Raw genomic sequence first — 17,500 nt, 5'->3', positions numbered from 1 at the left:
ACTTATCATACATTTAATACCTTGACGTATGATGCACGACTCATGCGGTACTGGTACCGATATGAATATCTTTGTTCTTTTAACCTGTTATGTGGTCGCACCCTATTTTCATGATTTTCGCCTAGATGACATAAAAAGTGGTACAGCTCCCACATACTCTGACACACAGAGGTGAGCCTGGTCTCATTAGAAAGAAGAGAGTCTCTAGTTTCTGTCCTGACACAGAGTTACAGAGGCTAGAATGGATTTTTGTTTTGATTTCCGTCTGAGTTGTTTACCTGATAAACTGATTCCTCGCACTGCACCCCGCAACCTCCGATCTACCAGCACTGTTCGACTGGTTCCACCATCTCTCAGGGTAAGAGGTAAGTATACTACAAGACTCTTCTCTGTTCTGGCACCAAGGTGGTGGGACGAACTTCCCCTAGAGGTCCGGACAGCTGAGTCACTGGCTATTTTCAAGCGGCGGTTGAAGACCTACTTACTCAGGAAACACTTCAACTAGCACTTCTTTCCATATCTTTTGCATTAAAAAAACAAACAAACAAAAAAAAACCTGACACTTTTTCATTGTAACTTTGAAACAAATGTTTTAAACTCATGGTATATTAAGTATGTAACCCAGTGAACCAGCATTAATGTGTACAATGTTAGAGATTTAAGCACTTATGTACGTCGCTCTGGATAAGGGCGTCTGCCAAATGCTGTAAATGTAAACGATTACATACATTGCTGTATTTAATGATGGGAGGTAAACAACAACTCAGGGTCACAGCCACATGTCTTGGCTTTCACTAAAAAAAATTGAAGTCAAAAGACTCAAAAATGGATCTTATATGAATATTTTTCTACGGATATGTCCGTCCGTTCGTGTTTTTCTTGTTTACTTGTTTACTGTATAACTTTGTATAAAAAGACTGCATGCTCAGTTTAAAAGGCCTATAACAAAGAGAACCCCTCGGCCTAGAAGCCTGCTGTGATATTTTTTTTTTTAGTATCTGGAAATTTCCAGAACAAATGTTCTTATTAAACCAACTATACTTCCAGGTTGAATTGGATGGATGGATGGATGATGGAGGGTTCCCTATGTACAGTAAGTGCCCCAAGCAAACGTTCTCTGGTTCATCAGTTGTTCTTACTTGGAACACTTTTGGTACGTACCAGCCACAGTGTACCAGGAACACCTCACAAGACCTGATGTTTAGGAGCTGCACTGATGCTCCCAGTCGTCTATCTATCACAAACGGTCAAAGTCCCTCAGACCTTTACAGTACGTTAACTCAGAGAACTGACCACTGCCTAATGTATCGCACGTCTCGATCGACAGGTGCCATCTTTTTCACGTCACCTGTCAGTGGTGCTAATCTCATGGCTGATCGACGTTTATACTTTAATCCCGCTCTAATTCCTGCAGCAATAAAACAGACAAGTCCTTAATTTACAGTTATTATGTGTGATATCAGACGCCATTAGCTTCAACATCTGACCCATTTAACTGAATATAGCGCTGAATATAAACCTCTCCTCGATATGAATTCGAGAGCTGAGAAGAACGCAGTCGTGACTGATGTTGTAATAAATATATAGATTTTTTGCCAGGCATTTAGAAAGTTGTAATATTCCTTTCTTCGATTTTTAAAAACTCCTGCAGTCCGTGGTGTAGAAAAACCTGCTCCATGTTCTTCAAAGAATGAGAGAAGAAGATATGACAAATAATATTATAAAAAGTTTCTTGGGAGGAAAAAAGACCCAAGCTGTATGATTGCAGAATGTTTTTTTTTTTTATCAGCTATGGCACAAATAGCTGCACAGATCAGATAAAGAAATTAAGGTGATCAGTTGTAAGCGTTGGCTTTTATTATTTTTTCAGTTTGAGGTATGTGTAGTACCGCATACGAGTTCTGGGTCTCAAGCACAGCCTGAGGTAAAATTTTTACAAAACAGGAGGTTTGTGTGTCGCATTGCAAAGTCTTACTCAGTACGAGCCGTTGTAATGAGCCACGAGGGACAGCGCCGGACGTCCGGGCGAATCTGTCGACGGATTCTGCTTGTTGCTCTTGGACGAACTGACAGCTACTGATCTGTGATCTCCTGAACCAGCCACGAGGTCGAGGTTGTTGTCGAGGCATCTCCCGGGTTTGTTTGCTTTCGACCAACTCTTCAAAACAGAGCTTTGTTGGGGCGTTTCACATTTGAGTAAAGATCGGAAGCATCTGTTGAACTGACACACACACACACAGAACGTTGAGATAAACCATGTGAACTCACTAGCGCAATAAACAAATTAATTCAGTAATGAGATTAAATTAAATAAAACATAATTTTTTTAAAAATTAATTTCGGTTTTTCCACTTCATTAATGCATTAAAAATTTTTGGGCAAACCGTATACACTATAAAAACAATTTCCTTTTGTTTTTTTGTTAGAAAACAGCACTGAAAAGATTTCCTATCAACATTAACATTACAATTAACATTAACGTTAACATCAGTAAAGAAATTCAACTTCGCCGTAACAGGCCAATCAGGGCAGAGAAAAAAGTACTATAATGGAATTTGTATTGTTAACCAGTAGTTAGTTAGTTTAGCTAAATAGAAAAGAAGAGTAATTATTACATGTGTTCGGTGATGATGATGATGATGATGATGATGATGATGATGATGATGATGATGATGATGATGAGAAGGAGGAGGAGGATTTTTGGGTTTGCACTTATTTTCGGTTGAAGTCCAGCAGCAACGTCAGCAAACAGTCAGCGTCTCTATTTAACAGCCTTCAAGTCAAAGTCAGGACTTTCAGGACATTCACCACCAAATGGTGCAGAAAAAGAGCCATTTTACTGATCAATTCTTTCCCCAGTGCATCAACAGCCTCAAAGTACGTATGACGATTTATGACATTTATGTTAAAAATTTTACCTCACAAATTACAATTTTTTCAATCCAATGTGCCAAAACACGGAGAACTCGACACCCACAAAAAAGAAGTAGTTGAAGTTATTTTAAATAAAAAGGCATAACTCATCAGTGTCACAACCGGGGAAGGAAGGAGACGGACCCGTACACAGGATAGCTTCAAACGAATGGGGTTTAATAAATGATAAAGACAAAAGCCCTATTCGGACGGGATTAGTTCTACGTGGGGACGTGGGGGTAAAGTAATTATTACCAGAGCTTCTCTGTGATTTTAGTCCTGTTCGTATGCGTCATCTCGGTAATCATTACGGACAATGTCAGTAAAGATTACGGCGACTTTTACCTTCTGTAAAAAGGTCCGGAAAAATGACCTCGGGTAATACTAATCCTGTCCGAATAGACCCGCTGTAAATATGTACAGTAAAATTCCGTCATTTCCTGTTTAAAAGTTTTTGGCGTGTTTTGCCAGCATGGAGGCGCCATGTTGTCTGTTTGCCCACGTGATAACGGGAAGCGACGTCATACGCACATGACGACAAGGAGGTTACTGTGGTGTGTAAAGCGAGTTACCCCTCCCACTTCTGCTAGTTTTACTGAGATGTCTTGTCCCGTGCGAATCGGCCAATTAATATTACAGACGTCCTGAGGTAAAATTGCATTACTCCACGGCCCCACGTAAAACTAATCCCGTCCGAATAGGGCTAAAGACAGTAAATGACAAGAACTAAAGCAATACAGATGATGACACTTAACAAAGACTACGGTACACATAACTAACATGGCTAAACGTAACTAATTATTCACATTTATACAAAAGACAATGATGACACAATTAGGATCAGGTGTGGAGACAGGGAGGAACTGACGAAGGCGGGGCAGACATGTGACGAGGAACAATAACAAACACACGTGGCCGGAAGTCCGGGCTGATCCCTGACAATCAGTTAAAAAGTCATTTTAATTCAAATGCAATTCAAATTCTGTAGTGCCTTCAAAACGTCTGGATTCGGCGTTAATAACATAACAGAAAGTGTTTCATTTCAGTCACATATTCAGAAGCCCGAATTTGTTTGCAGTCACAAGAGTAGGGCTCTCAAGTGTCATGCATTGAGAGTGACAGTCATGCATTTGGGTCTTTTCTCACTTTCTCCCGCCACACATCGTATTTCTCACGTAGAAAAACTTGGACTATTTATCATATATTTAATAAGCCGCAGCGCCCAAAATGTATCTGTGTGCACCGCTGTCTCTATGGAACCGGGCAGGAATCAAGCACGTCTCCCCTGTAGCTCTTAGTCGAGCCTGACACTTTTCAGCCAATCAAAAAAGAGAAGTTACACAATAGCCAATCAGAAAATAGCACAATTGTATATGGGTAAGATTTAACGCAACAACCAATGAAAAAAAAAGCATCTCACGATCGCATGCTCTCTCTCTCTCTCTCTCTCTCTCTCTCTCTCTCTCTCTCTCTCTCTCTCTCTCTCTCTCTCTCTCTCTCTCTCTCTCTCTCTCTCTCTCTCTCTCTCTCTCTCTCTCTCTCTCTCTCTCTCTCTCTCTCTCTCTCTCTCTCTCTCCTGATTGGCTGCTGGTTCCTTGCCTGGCTCTCAACATTGGATCTAGACTTCTTTCATGTTTCATGTGCATAAAGTTGATTAAAACTTTAAAAGGTTAAAAAACCTAAAAATCTAATAAATTCCACCCAAATAAAAACAAAACTCGACACAAGTTTCACGATACAACATCTAAGACCCTCGAGGATCGATGAAGGTCCACGAGCATGCCTTTTTTGTAGCTTGAAAACATTTACAGACAAAACAAATCAAAGATGTTTGAAAAGATCCGGTTGTTTTTTTTTTCTGGTATGGGATCAAAATAAACACAAAAGCAGAATTGCTGAATGCTGCGTTCACACATACAGGTTTTAGTCACCTAGAAATGGTTGCCATAGTAACAGCCAGCGGCGTTCCACTTGACAACAAATCATTTTTCTTACCGTTAAAGTTGAAAGTTTCAGTGGGAGGTTTGGCGTTTGTGTGCAAAATTCAGCATCGCGCTCTTTGTCCTTGTATCACGTGTGATCTACTCCACCGTCTTCGGTAGATCATACGCGTGAACGTAGCAGAACTTTCCGCTATAGATGCAAACAAGCCTGATAACCCTAGCTAGGTAACTAAAACACAGAAAAATCTCCTCTGGTTGCATAAGGTGTGTGTATTTCTATAATATTGTTTCAAGTCAAGAAGCTTTTATTGTCATTACAACCATATATAGTTGCAGTACACAGAGATATGAGACAACATTTCTCCAGGATCAGGGTGCTACATAAAACAAAGACAGGGCTATAAGGACTTGTAAGTAGTCTTAGCCACATAAAGTGCAACTGTGCAACCTGGTGCAAACAGTGCAGGACAAGACAGACAAGACAGTGCAGGACAAAAGACAGTGCAGACATAAAGTTACAAGACAATACAAAAAGTACAAAAAATGCAATACACAAAAGACAATAAACAGTAACAGAATCAGCGCCGACCGACCGGTGTGTGTATACTGTGTGTTCAAACAATATCTCGTGCAGTAACATTAGAAAGAACACAGTTTCTTAGCAGCAGGTCCTTTGGATCATATATAGAGTTGTGCAAAAAACAGCAGATGACTGAAATATCGTATAGTGCGTGTGTAATGGCTGAGATATTGTACAATATGTGCAAAAACAGCTGAAATGTTGGACAGAATGTGCAAAAACTTTTTCTACTTCAGATTGTAAGAACAATATTAGGCATAATTAGGTTCCGCGAGCTAGATAGAGTTAAAAAAAAAATGAAATGAAGTGATGCTACAGTACTGTCCTTGGGAAAACGTAGTGTACTTAGTATACTCTATGTATCATGTATACCATAAGTCAACTACATTTCCCTAAGAAATGCAATCTTCTGCTCGGTGCTCCGAAGTTTCAAAAGAAAAAGGCAGTTAGACAGAAAAAATCAACAATCAAGCTCAAATAGATCGTAACGTCAGTGTCAGCGAGTCGGGAGTGAACACAGGATCACCTGAGCATCATTTGGTCTTCAGCTGTTAGTCAGAACTCCGTAAGATCACGACTGCAGCTCTTGGCCTGTACACTGCATGCATTTATACACTGTTCTGCTGCACAGGTGACGCAAAAGTGTTTCTATTAATGTGGCCACTCTCTGTGTATGTACAATAAAAATCATGCGGATTTAAACACTTACCAAAGTCGTGGTCGAGGATTTCAGCTGGGCAGGAAATCGTTCATGGATCTGTACAGCATTTTTAGTCTTCAACTCGCCTCAACTCACAGTTTCCATAGTTACGGGCTGGGAGGAATTGAAGACTGAAAATGACATACAGGAGAAATGGCATTTTTTTCGGTGCTGGAGGACGGCGAACTTCCTGAAACATAAACTCGGCGCTCGTTAGATGGACCGTCACTATAGCGAAGTAGACATGGATCTTCATCAAATCCAAATTCTCTGCCTCGTTTATCTGTCAGCTTCAAGGAGAACAAAGAGAAACACTCGATTTATCACAACAGCCATCTGGGCTCTTGTTTTTCGACAAAGCCTTTTTAACTAGCCTCATGAGATGCTGCTGTCTCGACGTAGTTACTGATGGAAATGGATTTATTATTGAAAATTACTCGCGAGAAAAACAAACCTCAAAGTGAACCGTATGCGTGCGAGGCCTCGTTTTTTTTCCCCCCTTCGATTCTGTAGGTTTTGTAAATTTTGTTTGGACGCTGTACACCTTTTTCAAACCGCCTAAAGAGCACTCATAAAGAATAGAGACCTGGAGGTGGATTTTATTTTTATGCTACACAGACGTTTTGTGTAGCCTTCGTTGATGACCCTTGTTACCACGGAACTTCGCATTGAGGAGAAGTTCGATTTTATTCATGACCCTGTGGAGTCTGATCATGTTATAAAAAGTAGCAAGCTGACATAAAGTGGCCTACGTTCACCGGGACTTATCGGGTTTATCAAGCTAGATGCAAATGGATTTCTTTGCAAATGGGGAGAACATGCAAACTCCACACACACACACACACAAGGTGGAGGCGGGAATCGAACCCCCGACCCTGGAAGTGTGAAACCACCCATCCCCCCCCCCTCCCCAACAGAACCACTAGCATGAATAGTATTGATAAGCTCACTTACACGTTTTTGGAAAGTGATAAATGAATGGATAGATAGATAATCAAATAAATAGAGAGAGAGAGAGAGAGAGAGAGAGAGAGAGAGAGAGAGAGAGAGAGAGAGAGAGAGAGAAAATATGTAGAGATTTAAGACGTAAACTGGTACAGCGAACACGGGTTCCGGCGTGATGGAGTCGGGGTTGGAGGAGGGAGTTTAGATCGCGGCAGCAGCGAAGCGCTGAACGGCTCTATGAACGGGAATTTAAATGGTCGGGTAATACAGATGTCGTAACCGGATCGGTGCGCGTCGTGGACAGCCGATTAACAGCTGATGCACGCTTGATGACGTGTCCGGCCAGAACGAACGCGATGCTTGATTAGTTGTCAAATTATAGGAAACTACAGTAGTTTTCAAATAACTTAACCGGTAACTTAAACAGGAAAAGTTAAAAGGCTTCTGATAAATAAATAAACCGAGAAATAAATGGCGATGTTCTCAATGTTCTTCGGAGAGATCTTGTCGAGAGACTTTTTCTTTACCTTTTGGCACATTTGTCATTTCTCCTAAAATACTATAGGAGTTTTATATCTGCCTTGGAGCAAATGACACAAAACACATGACACACAATTCAATTAATATTCAATTCATCTGCTTTTCAGCCTCAAAGCAACGCTGCACACGAATTCAGAAGCTTCGCACGAAAATCAATACAGTGTACTGAGAGCTTCTTTAACTCTTCTGTGTACAAGATTTTTAATTGAAATCCCACAGTAGCAGATTTTTTTCTGTCTGTAAGCAGGCTTTAGGAGCAGTGTAGGAGTTATCATTAAGCTTGGAGATCCACGCAGATGTGATCCCTGCTAACGAGGAGCGTAGAAACTGAGCTAGAATAAATAACTAAGTCAGAAAAAATTAGGGGGGTCTGGGGGGTTAACTGAGATAATGTTTTATCGCTTCAAACTTTCAACAGGAAAGATGTCATATTAAAACTACAATGAATTGAAATGATGCTGATGCTCAGATTCGTAACTTGCTCAGAAGTTAACTGTAAATGACTATATAGTGTAGAGTTACAGAAAGAAATGATTTATAATCGTACTCTCCGGTGACGAGGATGCTTCCGTTTTCTACCGTCGCAGTAGGGGAAAATTGAAAGTCTTAGAATCGATATTTTGAAGTTTTATATTCCTGTTAAACTGCTTTGACAAAAAATAAATAAATAAATAAATAGTGGAGAGATAAAGACTCGAAAACTAAAACCTCAGAAATGAGTCAGTGTGTTATAGCAAGTCGCACCAAAATCAATGGGTTTTTATTAATGGGTTTTTGTCTAAATGACAAAGATTAATTGTGTTTCACACAAGCTCAAGATATTTGTTTAAACGTATTCTACAACATAAAATACTTCATTAATTCCCTACTTGTGTCTAAGCTTTTATTTGTCTTGTAAAAGGCGGCTGTGAGGTGAACAAGTGGTTAAACAGAACTACAGAAGTTGTCGGCAACGTTAAACGTCATCACTGACGACGCCCTCAACAAACAGGAGAACTCTAATCTGCTCAAACAGCCGTGTTGTGTTTATACTGATAACGGAAATAATCTTGCAAACTATTACAAATCCAACCTTTCGTTCATTCTGATTCAGCTACAAAAACAGAGTACATAAGACTCTGAGAATCTTTTCCAGTCTATTGATTGTATATAAGGGGACACGGTGGCTTAGTGGTAAGCACGCTCGCCTCACACCTCCAGGGTTGGGGTTCGATTCCCGCCTCCACCTTGTGTGTGTGGAGTTTGCATGTTCTCCCCGTGCCTCGGGGGTTTCCTCCGGGTACTCCGGTTTCCTCCCCCGGTCCAAAGACATGCATGGTAGGTTGATTGGCATCTCTGGAAAATTGTCCGTAGTGTGTGTGTGTGAGTGAATGAGAGTGTGTGTGTGTGCCCTGCGATGGGTTGGCACTCCGTCCAGGGTGTATCCTGCCTCGATGCCCGATGACGCCTGAGATAGGCACAGGCTCCCCATGACCCGAGTTCGGATAAGCGGTAGAAAATGAATGAATGAATGTATTTAGGCTGCAAAACTCATAAAACCTGTATTCGATATTATAGAATAGAACATAAACCTTTTATTCTGTCACATAAACATTACAGCACAGTGAAATTCCTTTTTTACGTATCCCAACTTTGGAGGATGGGGTCAGAGTATAGGGTCAGACATGATACAGTACCACTGGAGCAGTGAGGGTTAAGGGCCTTGCTCAAGGGCCCAACAGTGGCAGCTTGGCAGTGCTGGGGCTTGAACCCTGAACCACTTAAGCCACGACTGCCCATTATAGTAATGAATAAAATGTATAAAAACTTCTCTGAAATAATCTTTAAAAAAATTTTTTTAAAAAAAGGTAATGAAAGAAACACGACGCTAAATTAAGGGTCAAACTACAAGAATATATCAAACCTGCAGCACTGTTGTTGTTTTATTACTCAAAGAATAAATAATTCCAAAGTTGATGTTCTGTCGTGTCGTCTTGCGTTCGCCGTATTTCATAATGCAAACCGCTTCAGACACTCGTTAAAAACACGCATCAGAGCAACTGTCAGAACGGTTTAGCACTGCTGAATGAAGGCAAGAATAATTTCCACTCATTTCTTTTTCGTTTCCTACACGAAGGCTCACGGGCTCAATATCGCAGCGGGAAGGGAAGGACGGAGTCAGCTTGGTTTTCGGCTTTGTGACCTTCTAATGTAATTGCGAGTTGAAATTATCCGGGTCGAGGTGATGGTGCAGGCGGAGTTTATCCCAGGAACACTGGGTAAAAGAAATCTAAGGGTAATTTAGCCAAATCTAGTCCACTTATTGTCATGTTTTTTGGTAAACAGTGTTAAACCATGAAGAGACTCGGGATTGAACTCAGACAAGCCTGGATAGAAATCAAGCATGGGGTTAGTTCTGGCACGCCAAGTAGTCAAGCGTGCTTCAGCTGTTAATCAGCTGTCCACGACGCGCTCCAATCCGTAATACGACATCCATATTACCCGAAAACGCCCGTTCATTGAGCCGCTTTCTAGCGCTTCGCTGCTGCTGCGATTTAAACTCCCTCTTCCCACCCCGACTCCACCACGCGGGAACCTGTGTCCGTTGTACCAGTTTACGTCATAAACCTCCACATATTTTTCTCTCTCTCTGTCTAATTATGTAATTATTTATTTATCCATTTATTCATTTATTATTTTACAAAACCATGTAAGCGAGCATATCTGATACTATGCATGATTAGTGGTTCTGTTATATTGGGGGGGGGTCTATTCTATTTTCTAGTTGTTGCTCTAACCGCTTTGTCCGTGCGGGCGTGTCCGGACGGGCGTGTGGATTCTTGCGCAGAACAGAACCATACCGCCAACACTAACTGTATGCATATCATCTAATACATTCTCATTTCACAAAGTGGTCCTGACAGAAATGTGGAGAAGTTTTAAAACCATCGTGTTTGGATTCCAATCTTTCAAAAGTAAGTAAATAAGTAAATAAATAAATAAGTAAGTAAATAAATAATGAATTCCTGGGGCAATTCATGAAATTGGATTAATTTGTTCCATAATGAGCTTGGAACAAATTCTGGGTTTCTTTGTTTTTCTCTGATTTCCACCTTCAGCTATGTCATTTAAGCTAAATGTTCAAAATTTCATCTAAGACCCTGAATCAATTCCCAATGTCACATGAACACAGTCTGCATTTCTGCTCATACAGCACAGACATGGACTGGCTCGAGAACTTCAGTCTTTCAGTTCATTTTTCTGGAGGAACCTTAAAGGTTTGATGTAAAACCTTGAAACAGAAACTTTCCCCAGCCCTTCAGCTCCTTCCTATATCTCTCTCCTATGCACTTGTTTTAGCTCGACTGGTGGGAACTCATCGTGTTATAAAACTCGGCTGATGGATTTGTGCTCGGACCGTCTTCTGTCTGGCTTTTACACCCGAAATCAATAAATCCAAATCAAAGAGCATGTCTGTGTCTTTAAGATCCGTTTCCTCCTGGCGTCAGTTCAGGGTAAGGCTGCATCTTGGCACATATACAGTACAACGAGAGCCAGACGTGCATTCCTGTCTCAAGGATATTGTATTGGTAAAATCTCAACAAAGGACGGGAAAAAAATACACCTTAAATCCGTCTATGTAAAGATATGACGTCTTTCATTCGCTTGACTGAGTTGAGGTTTTATCGATTTTGATGTTCCTGAATGTACTTTAACAACGTGACTAGAGAACTCATCCATTTTACTCGTTCTTTTTCCTAGTGCGCCCGATCACACGGCTGACAGCTCGACTGATCGCATGATGAATTAGACCGTTTCGCACGAAGGCACGATAGCGACGTGTTCGTATTAGATGCCTTTATTAAGCTGGCAGAGCAGATAAATTAAGCTCCATGTCTCGCTTTATTGCACAGCAGATTTTTGAAGAACCGTCTTGAGGAACAGACACAGCTACTTTAAACATTTATGTAATGATAATTGCTAAATCTTTAATCACTCCATCTAATCCAGGGCTTTATGTTAAACCCAAAGGCAAGACGGCAGATAACTGACTAGAAAAATCTCCATCATAATGCTGAATAGGAGTCTGGTGCCAGTGCATCATTTTCTTTAAGCCCAGGAGGTGTATATTAACATGAAATCTCATAAATCTTATAAATGTAGAGCTGTTTCTGTCAGCCATCTTTCCACAACATCTCAGAGCAAATTGGTCACCGTGGGCCGTTCGCTCGGTTTCAGCTACGCATGCTCGGAATAATTCCTCGTGTGTCTAATACAAAAATACCACAGTCTCACATTCCACACAAATAACAATCTCAAATCCCGGTCTATAATTTCACTGAGACACTTCCTCATGTCCTCGAGCAAAGACACGTAAAATAAGAAAAGCCGGAAATCAAATTGCTCTCGGCTTGAACTGATACACGAGAAAACGTTATTTTTTAATATAAAGACGAGGGCTTGACGTCTTGAAAACACACAGCAAAGTGTGAAGAGTGGTTTAGCTGAACAATCCTTCCCATTACACGAGTTATGGTTAAAGCCAGAGGTGGGTAGTAAGTAACGAGTTACATTTACTCTGTTACATTTACTTGAGTAAGTTTTTGAAAAAAATTATACTTCTAGGAGTAGTTTTAAATCACTATACTTTTTACTTTTACTTGAGTAGATATGTGAAGAAGAAACGGTCCTCTTACTCCGCTACGTTAGGCTACAATGAGCTCGTTACTTTTCTTTTTACCTCTTTAGGCTCTACCACTTCGACTGTGTTTCACCAATCAAACGTAATTGTGCAGTCTCGTCACGTTACCATACTCGATCTCAGCGGCCGGACGGGTTAGTTAGCAACACAAACCTTCGGCGATGCAGACGGTGAAGTTTAATAGTGACGTCACTGAGTGATTTTTTTTTGGTGAAATAGTTTGTTTCTGCATGTTTTCAAACACACACACACACATTTTACGTTGTGCAGTTTTCTGTTCAGCATGCCTGGTATGAAATGTGTGTGTTACCTTCTGTTGTTCTGTCACTGGAGACACACACACACACACACACAGTTTATGAGAATTTATGGGCTGCCTCGTTCTAGCTCTGCCTGGTAAAAAGTATAAAGGTTTGGAAATTTGTGTTACTTGTGTGTATTTATTTTTATTTATTATTATTTTATTTATTAAGTTAATTATTTTAATTTAAGCTATTTTGTAATTAATTCCTTTTAATTTATTTCATTGATCGGATGAGCCATAATTTGCCTAAAGATTATTTTGTATTTTTGTCTGCCTGATTGTTGTCTTGTGTTAAAAAATAAATCAGATGTTACTCAACAGTTACTGAGTACTTGAGTAGTTTTTTCACCAAGTACTTTTTTTTTTTTTTACACTTATTCCGGTAATTATTTGTCTACTTTTTACTTTTACTTGAGTCATATTATTCTGAAGTAACAGTACTTTTACTTGAGTACAATTTTTGGCTACTGTACCCACCTCTGGTTAAAGCTAACGCTGCGTTTTTACCACAGATTAGATAATTAGAGGTTTTCCTACAGCTTTACATGACTGCTAAAAAAGTTAGCATATAGCCCAAAGTATTTATTTACTCACAATCCAGTCACTCACAAAATAACTTGTTTTTTAATCGTCTTACTTGTCAGTGGATCCTGAATTAGCTCCAACTACACTATTTTTCAGTGTTAACAGAAGTAGACATTAATAAAATACAGCAGCAGCTAACCAAGGCTGATTAGCAGGTTATTCTGAGCACCTAGCTAGCAAGCAACAAACAGATAGCAGCTAGCAAGGTAACTGCTAAGCTAAGCTAGGTATAGGTATATATATATATATGTGCTGTCATGCTTTGAGGCAGTAATGACTACAGATATAAACAGAAATACTGTATAACCAAGCTAGCATGTAATTACTCATAAAAGGAACACAGGCTTTCTGATGGTGCTGATGGCGGCAGTTTTTTTTCACCTCACAGGATCAGTAAAGTCTGTCTGTCTGTCTGACAATCTATCTATCTATCTATCTATCTATCTATCTATCTATCTATCTATTTATATATCTGTCTGTGGGTAGTTGACGTGACATGGCTTTTTCACTGTCACAGAAGATAAAACATAATTTATTTCACATTTTCATAATTTAGAATACTGTAAATGGTTAAACATTTCTTGTTTTATATGAATTTGTTGTTTTAATACCCAAGTTATTGTTAGTTTTTTTAGAACTTTGAGCCAAATCTCAAAATTGTCCTGTTTAAAAATCTTAATGAACACTCCTGGCATAATTGTGCAAGTGTCTATTTCACTAAGTGGCCATCACTTTTCATATACATACATTTCTAAAAGTGTAGGAATTTCATAAAGTTTGTCCCAGAAAAAAATGTTATGCAAAAACCTCATTTTAATTTGGGCAATATCATGGACAACTACATTTAATTGAAAGACCCCACTCAAGGTCATGTGACTGAAGACCCCTATGAAGGCCATGAGAAGTGCACATGGTAAGTATTTCTCTCAGAATTGTTTAAATATTTAACTATGTTTTAAGACCACTGAAGTTAAGTTTTTTTGTCCTTTGGTGTGACACCCCACAGGGAAAAGTTTGCCAACTTCATCTTTTCATGGTGAAAATGATTCTAATTAGTACTTTCATGTAAAATAAATATCACTTTAAGAAAATAATGTTTTAATAATGTGAACAATTCTGTCTCAAGTATTTATTTTATGTTATTTAATATAATTTCTTAGTACTTTTTAAATGTCACACCATAGGACACATTTACAGTATTGTTGAGTGAAAAAGTGAAAAATATGTGAAGTCATTGACAAAATGAGTGACCAGTACTATTTTCTGAAACTGCAGTTTTTCACTCCACAAATATATATGTATTTATATGTATTTTATCTTAAAAAGTTATGCTTTACAAAAAAAGTACTTTTTCTTGGTCATTTGTCAACTACCCCTGTATGTGTGTTTGACTGACTGTCTGTCTATCTATCTATCTATCTATCTATCTATCTATCTATCTATCTATCTATCTTTATATATATCTGTCTGTCTGTCTGACTATCTATCTCTATCTATCTATCTGTCTGTCTGTCTGTCTGTCTGTCTGTCTATCTAAAGGTAGATCTGTCTATACAATCTGTGTGATCCATCAGTGTAAAATGTTCTGTGTAAAGGCTCTAAGAGTGCAGAGTATAAATCACTGACAACGTCCTTACCTGCTTGTTCATGAAGATGTAGATGATGGGGTTGATTACGGTGCTGGTCTTGGCCAGGACGGAGGGCACGATGCTTGCCTCGGCTGTCACCACACCCGGAACTCCGAACGTAGCCACCAGGGCCATGATACCGTATGGGAGCCAGCAGAGCAGGTAGCACAGCACCATTGTGATGACCATGAAGAGGACGCGGTGCTCCCGCTTTTGGCTGGTGGACGTCCTCAAGCGGCTCACCTTCAGGACCAAAAATTGGGAAAGGAATATTGTCTATACAGCAAGACTTCACGCTCTGTGCATCATGTACAATAATCCAAACTCATTGCAATTTTCATACATTACCTCTCAATATTTAGTTTTTGCATAAGTTGCAGAAATAACTCATCATCTGTCATGCACCGGGTTGCAAAATGCCTGACGCCTCGTTTCTTGGGTAACGAGGCACCACAACGCGATGCATTTTCATTTCAATTAAAACTGTTTACGATAGCAATGCAGCGAATGGGAAGATATCTGGAGTCAGTTAGTCTCTCTCTCTCTCTCTCTCTCTCTCTCTCTCTCAATCTCTCTCTCTCTCTCTCTCTCTCTCTCTCTCTCTCTCTCTCTCTCTCTCTCAATCTCTTAATTAAAACTCAACTGGGTGACAAATTAAAGGAAAAATAAAAAATAAAGTAACCATCACATGTGTTCAACCACTGCAGACCACCAAAGCAGTATTAACAGCAGGTCTCTGGAATGCCATTGGATTTTCCTGAAAGTTTCCGAAAGATTTTTTTTGTGTGATGTCTTTTGTGTGATTTTCTGTTTGGGGTTTAAATACACTAAATACTACTAAAAAAGTTTTTTTCACACAAACAACCAAGAACATCAGAGGTGACATCTTACCACTTACATCCATATCCATTACATCCATTGATATTGTTTTTTATTACTGTTAAATCTCTTTTTGTTACATCTTTTTAAGAAATATCTATCTGGCAACCTCAGAGATATAAACTACAGACAGGTAATTTCAATAATCGGAATACAGAGCCTAGAAAATCCCATAACCCGACTCTAAGCAGGAGAAACTTCCCTTGGGTGAATATTTACACAACTATCTTGTATGCCGTTCTGCAAACCGTAATAAAATAAAGCAGGAAGCCTCGTTATGTCGCTTTGTAGAAGCCAACATTCTGTTTTCCTATTTAAGCTTAGACACAAATTTATCAAGAGTAACTCCTCCTAGAGCTTTTGAGCCACATGCACCAAATGTGAATATGTTGTAGACGCTGGTCTGAAGTTTGTTGCTTTTACTTTTCTAAGTGATCCAAGTACCGGTACTTCCGGTACCGGGTCTCAGTGACCTTTTTTCCCCCATAGACTCCCATTATAAACTTTGGAGGTTTATAACTCGGCAAGCTTTCGAACTATCTGCACCACACTAGGCCAGCTCCTTTAGGGTGAGACTCTGAACAAAGGTTTAACTTGGTGTACCGACTGGCCTTTCGGTTGTCCCGCAGCCCCGCCCCCAAAATATGCAAAATCAAACAAAAAACTTTTTACAACATGGACATGTGACATATCAAAACACTCAGCACAATGTGGGGAACTTCCTCAGGTGTATTTGGATGATGTCACATGCTTGTCTTCTCTTACCTCCAAATGTTTTGGCAACCTAGCTTTCTGTCTACTTGCCTCCAAAAAGGAAAAATCCGTTGTGAATACTTGCATCATCAATGCCAACATCAAAGTTTGTCGTGACGAACTTTACAAATCTAGTTAATGTTGCAGTTACAGAAGTTCTTTTACTAGAGAAGCTGAAAAGTATCATAGCTTAAACATTTCTCTATTCCAAATCTCAAACCCTTCCCAAATCCCAAACAGAACACATGGCAGACGTTCTACTCTTCTGTCATTCTGATATCTTCTTAACAAATCCAAAGTGACAACAAACAGTACCAAGGACTTGAGGACCAGACGTAAGCAAAAGCTTCCGATGTCTCACATGAGAAATTAAAATATTAAATCCCGTAGGAGATTTTCAAGCTCCTGTGAATAGAGATCTAAGAATCTCAGCTTGGCAGTGCCACGTTTCAGCAAACACATACAGTATGAAGATGTATGCCTCATCCTGGTTATGCTTCTTCCAGAAATATCATTGACATTTTTTTTTAGGAATTAAATATATGAGGAGCGTGCCAGCAGGTCCAAACAAGCATCGTCGTGACGTGTATGTGCAGCTAAGCAAAAAGATGAAGGTTCTTCGGATTGGTCCTTCATCAATTGGGCTGCCATTTGGTCCTTTTAAGTCCTTTTTTTTAATCTATTCATAGCTACAATAAATGATGTGGAGCATCCATAAAACAAAGGCACAGATTCTCAACCCTGGTTTTGGAGAACCTCCTATTCTGCACACTTTAGTAGGTGTATCTCAAATCGCAGACTTACACACTAAACCATTAAAGAGTAGAACAGAAGCCTTTATTTTCTCACATATACATTACATTACTGTAAAATTCTTTCTTCACATATTCCAACTTCGGAGGTTGTGTCAGAGCACAGGGTCAGACATGATACAGCACCACTAGAGCAGACAGGGTTAAGGGCCTTGCTCAAGGGCCCAACAGCTTGGCAATGCTCGGCTTGAACCCCGATCCTCTGATCAACAACCCAGTGCCTTAACCACTTGAGCC

General features: G+C 39.7%; 1 protein-coding gene across 1 annotated transcript in view; it reads right to left on the bottom strand.

The window, feature by feature from the left end:
- Positions 1 to 628: 628 nt before the first annotated feature.
- tmtopsa (teleost multiple tissue opsin a) overlaps positions 629 to 17,500 on the bottom strand; it is a 35,751-nt gene continuing 18,879 nt past the window's right edge. Inside the window, exons 4-5 of the mRNA XM_027158248.2 lie at positions 14,829 to 15,062; positions 629 to 2,221 (exon numbers count right to left, since the gene is read on the bottom strand). Of these exons, the coding sequence (XP_027014049.2) occupies positions 1,976 to 2,221; positions 14,829 to 15,062 (480 nt within the window). The 3' untranslated portion in view covers positions 629 to 1,975. The remainder of the gene's footprint in view (positions 2,222 to 14,828; positions 15,063 to 17,500) is intronic.

Source organism: Tachysurus fulvidraco, chromosome 22, assembly GCF_022655615.1.
Source record: "Tachysurus fulvidraco isolate hzauxx_2018 chromosome 22, HZAU_PFXX_2.0, whole genome shotgun sequence".
In the NCBI taxonomy this organism is placed as follows: Eukaryota; Metazoa; Chordata; class Actinopteri; order Siluriformes; family Bagridae; genus Tachysurus; species Tachysurus fulvidraco.
Note: the sequence above shows the minus strand (reverse complement) of the source record. Positions and strands in the feature narration are given on the sequence as shown.